The following is a 4,455-nucleotide window of genomic DNA, read 5'->3' as shown; positions in this document are numbered from 1 at the left end:
AGGGGGACAAAGGAAGATGAGACGGGTGATGGTAGTGCTGAAAATAGGATAACCTAGCTATGTAGGCGTACTGCCTAAAAGGCATCTCTTTCGTTCGTTAAAAGGGAACCAATACAGGACCAATCGCACTGTACAACAAACGTTATTTTCTGTTTTAAATAATGTATTTATCCTGTCCAATGTGTCCAATGTGGTAGCCCTAGCCTTAACTTAAAGATTTTAATTTTTGGACCCGACATCACCACAAAATCAACAAGCATCAGACCTTATTCTATGTATGACATAGGGGCAGGGAGAGATTATCCCACGTCTGTGAATGTGAAGCCACATTGAAACCGTAAAGCACAGCCTTTGGATACTTTATACAGAGAACACTTTAAGCTTGGTAAACAGTTCGCACACTTTTCAATAACATTCTTTTCTGGTTAGTTACTCCGAATTGTCATGGTTTGTTCTTCTAAAAACTACAGATCATACTCCCCTTAGGATTTTTCTTTAGGTTGTCAAAAGGTACGGCTAATTCTTTGAGAAACAATTTCCTTTTTTTTTGCCTTTATTCTGTTCATATTTACGATTTCATCCATTTCCTTTCATTATCAAGACAATTCTTTTTGTTTTGTATCTTTGTCTCAATTTAGAGACGAACGCACGGGTCTGCGTGCCATGCTGTGAGCCCCGGTTCGTGGCAGCGGTTGGGATAAACAGGCATAAAAGGGCTGGTGTCTTGATGGGCAATTTGAGACAAATCAAGGAGGAACAAACAGGCCATCGTGCCTGTTTGCAGGGAGGTCCATTCTAGACATAACATGAACTAAAAGGCACTGTCTCTGAGCAAAAAGATATTAAGCAAAAGATACGGTTTATTAAAAAAATTTTTTTTTTGGTTTTTTTTTTTTGGGGGGGTGGAACTTTGTAGATATATACAAGCATAGGCCGATAGACAGACCGTTAGGTAAATAGAATCATACCTACCTGCCTACCTACCTACCTTCCTACTTACCTACGCACCTACCTACCTACCTACATTCTCACATACACACACAGTCATACACAAAGACAGACATATAAACATACATCCGTCCGTCAATCCGTGCCCAAGGGCATATAAGTACAAACGTACATACTTACATTCATACGCCATGGACGTGCGGAAAGATACCTGTATAACTGAATTGGAGGACCAATGAAGGGGAAGTATGTATAAATAAAAAGTACCGGGGGACCAGATAAACAGTTCATCCAAAAGAATGCCGATAAAACCGTTATAAATAAAGCTGCAAACAGCAACTTTGCAGAAACGTGGAACATCCATCCGGATTTATTATGCATCAGTAACAATAGAATGTGACTGCCACAAACAAAGTTACAAAACATTTTGCAGAGACAACCAATTTCGGATAAAGCACATTCTGACACGCTGTGAGATATTGACAATCATGCGTTGATACTGCTCGAGAGAAATCTTTGTTGTGCTCCCCGTGATAGTTTCTCTCAAGTCTCGGATACTTTCGATGGTTTTCCCACACTGTTTTTTGTCCTTCAAACACCCCCCCCCCAACCCATGGTGGAAGTCCAGTGGACTGAGCTCGGTCCGACTGACTGTCTTGTAATTAAAATGATTTTTGACCCTCCAAGAACAGCTCGGCTTCATGAGGATCAGCCATATCTTGCTGGAGGTGCTGTTTTTTTCTCCCTTCATCATCAATAAATTAAAGTGTAAAGCCCCTCCAGAATTTTGGTAAGACGAGATGTTGTTCAGAATTCATCGAATGACGGACCACCTTAACTTTTTCAAGAGTGCGTTGTTTTTATAGGCTGTCCACCGTGTGTCACTCAACATTTAGAATTCAAATCTTATTTTCTAAGAACTAAAAACTTCCAAAATTTGCAGCCCATTACAAAATAGGCCTTTCGCTTGGAAAATTATGTTTGTTACAGATATCTATCCCGCCTTCCCTATGAAATCATGGACAGGTCGATTTGGGAGATTTTATTTTCTGATACATCTAAACTGAGCAGCTGTACATGGGCTAAATGATTGATCATCTTTCCGTTGTGCAACAGTAATTACTTTTTTGGAAAAACATAATCTGGATATATGTTCTAGCTTTCGGTCAAGTTTGATGTCACTTGAGTCATAAACAAGAAAATAATAAAAATTAACATTCTTTTAACGAATTTTTTCTGATCAGTTGGTACACAAAATGTGGTACATCGAAAGAACGATGAGAGCATTTGTAGAAGATGCTAAAGAACATTTATTACGTTGTCATGAGAATGACAGGCCGACTGGTTCGAAAAATTCAAGAGACATAAAAGCAAATACTCACACTTACACACTTACGCACACACACACACACACACACACACACACACACACACACACACCATGTAAAACACTAATAGAAATAATAACATATATAATCTGTTAAATAATTGACTGTCAACGGGATCGGTCTCTCTATTCTAGTACAACTGTATTCATTTGATGTATATTCTAGATTTTATTATAATTATTGTTTCTGTGGGGTTTTTTTTTTCAGATATGACTAGTGATCACCCGTTAAAGCCAAGAGATGCAAGCCCACTACCACTCTCGTGCACAGAATGAGATCATCACCAGGCTATCTACTCTTCATTTTGGAAGTGGTCCTACTCCTAGGGCTTGTTGCTAAGGAAGTTTCTGCATCTTGGTGGTAAGTTATATTTCCTTTTAGTTTAAATAAGAGTTTTACGGCATTTGCAATGCTATCAGTTCATCTACGATAGGACCAAATGGGCTCTCGTGGCCTAGAGGTTAAGGTGTTTGCCTCTCATTCAAACGTCTCGGGTTCGAATCCGGGTAGCGACGGAAAAAATTAGTTATCTAAAATTGTCTCCTTTTACCTTCTTTCCCTCTCTCTTGCAGTATTCTGTCCTCTGCTTTCGTCTCCACTTTCTCCCCCCACCTTTGCCCTCCTCCACTGGGCTCCTGACATTTCTGCAGCCTTTCTACTGCTACTCTTGGCTCCGTCTTAATGGTGTCTTTCAGCCACACCCCTGATCTTCTGGTAGGAAATATCTACACCTAACCATCTCGGACACGGGCGAAAAATCTCGGAGGTCCCGTGAGCAGGTCGCGCAAGTTAAAGATCCCTTTGGGGTCCAAAAATCGATAAGAGTACGCTTCGGCCTTTACACGAGCAAAATTCAAAATTTCTTACAGATTGAAAACGTTTGGTGTTTCCCGCGAGCTCATATGACCCTATGCAGTTGCGAGCGCCGTAAAACAAAATGCACAATTTTTTTTTTAAAAATAGGACCAAGCCAGTGATATGAGTCGAAAACCGCACAAAACAACCAAAGTTTGAGACAGTTCACATGGTCAGCTCAGATGGTATCACGCACGATCGAGGCGCTGCCGATGCTGGTTTGAATCACAAAAGACTAATTAATTTTTTTACTTCTACTTTTCCATATCCTCCTTCTCTTCCTCTTCCCTCTCCTCCTCCTCCTCCTCCACCGTATGCTCCACCTGCTCCGCCTGCTCCACCACCTCCTCCTCATCCTCCTCCTTCTCCTCCTCCGTCTTCTTCTTCTTCTTCTTCTTCTTCTTCTTCTTCTTCTTCTTCTTCTTCTTCTTTTCCCTCCTCCTCCTCCCCCTCCTCCTCATCAATAGCTTTAAAATGTGGAAAAGGGTGGGGAAACTCAAACTTTATCATACCTCTACCAAGAAAGAAAAGAGCACAGGACCCATGTCGCTTTTCAGCACCGAACGCGTCCTTCCAAAGCAATGAAATCTCCTTACCCCTCGCCCCTGCCCCTCCCTCCTTTAGTTGACGGGCGGACGGTTCCATTAATCGCCCGAGACAGGGAAATCGGGTTAAATGAAACATTGTTATTCCAATCCAATCTTTGGAAACCGTTTGCAGCTCCACGCCAATATTTTCTTACACTGAAGGTGCGTTCAATGTCCAGCAGAAAAACAGAGTGAGGGTCAATATTATTGGAGGGCCTCTTTGATGACGCGCTGCCGGTTTCTTTTGACCACTTGAGCGTAACTCACAAAGGAAAGGATCGCTGGAACAGCCTCGTGAGAGAGAGAGAGAGAGAGAGAGAGAGAGAGAGAGAGAGAGAGAGAGAGAGAGAGAGAGAGAAGGTTTGGAGTGGCCTCTTGAGAGTCGTGTCCACCCCTCCCCACCCCGCATCAACACACCCCCGCGCCTTCGTCGCCATTGATGCATAATGCGATCTGTGTTAGTGGACAAACAGAAATCCGGATCCAATGGCTTGGATCTCTGTCTTGAGAAATATTTTAAGGAGAAAGTTTGGTATCAAGTTTATATCAAAATAAGCGTACCGTAGCAGTGTCCGAAAAAAAAAGGTTAGCTTTTTATAGTTCTTATTATCGCTTTAAAGAAAAATTGAGTGCAGTCCTTTACTACACTCAGTGTGCAAAGTGTGTGTGTGTGTGTG

At 41.8% G+C, this 4,455-nt stretch overlaps 1 protein-coding gene across 2 annotated transcripts in view; it reads left to right on the top strand.

Annotated features, from left to right (window-relative positions):
• The window catches only part of LOC100533350 (Wnt-2 protein precursor), a 52,049-nt gene that overhangs the window by 20,767 nt on the left and 26,827 nt on the right, over positions 1–4,455 (top strand). Inside the window, exon 2 of one of the 2 annotated variants that reach the window (XM_035969462.1) lies at positions 2,544–2,696. In XM_035969462.1, coding sequence (XP_035825355.1) covers positions 2,608–2,696 — 89 coding nt within the window. In that variant the 5' untranslated portion in view covers positions 2,544–2,607. 2 annotated transcript variants of the gene reach the window in all.

The sequence above is a fragment of the Aplysia californica genome, unplaced genomic scaffold (genome assembly GCF_000002075.1).
Source record: "Aplysia californica isolate F4 #8 unplaced genomic scaffold, AplCal3.0 scaffold00147, whole genome shotgun sequence".
Classification (NCBI taxonomy): domain Eukaryota; kingdom Metazoa; phylum Mollusca; class Gastropoda; order Aplysiida; family Aplysiidae; genus Aplysia; species Aplysia californica.
Note: the sequence above shows the minus strand (reverse complement) of the source record. Positions and strands in the feature narration are given on the sequence as shown.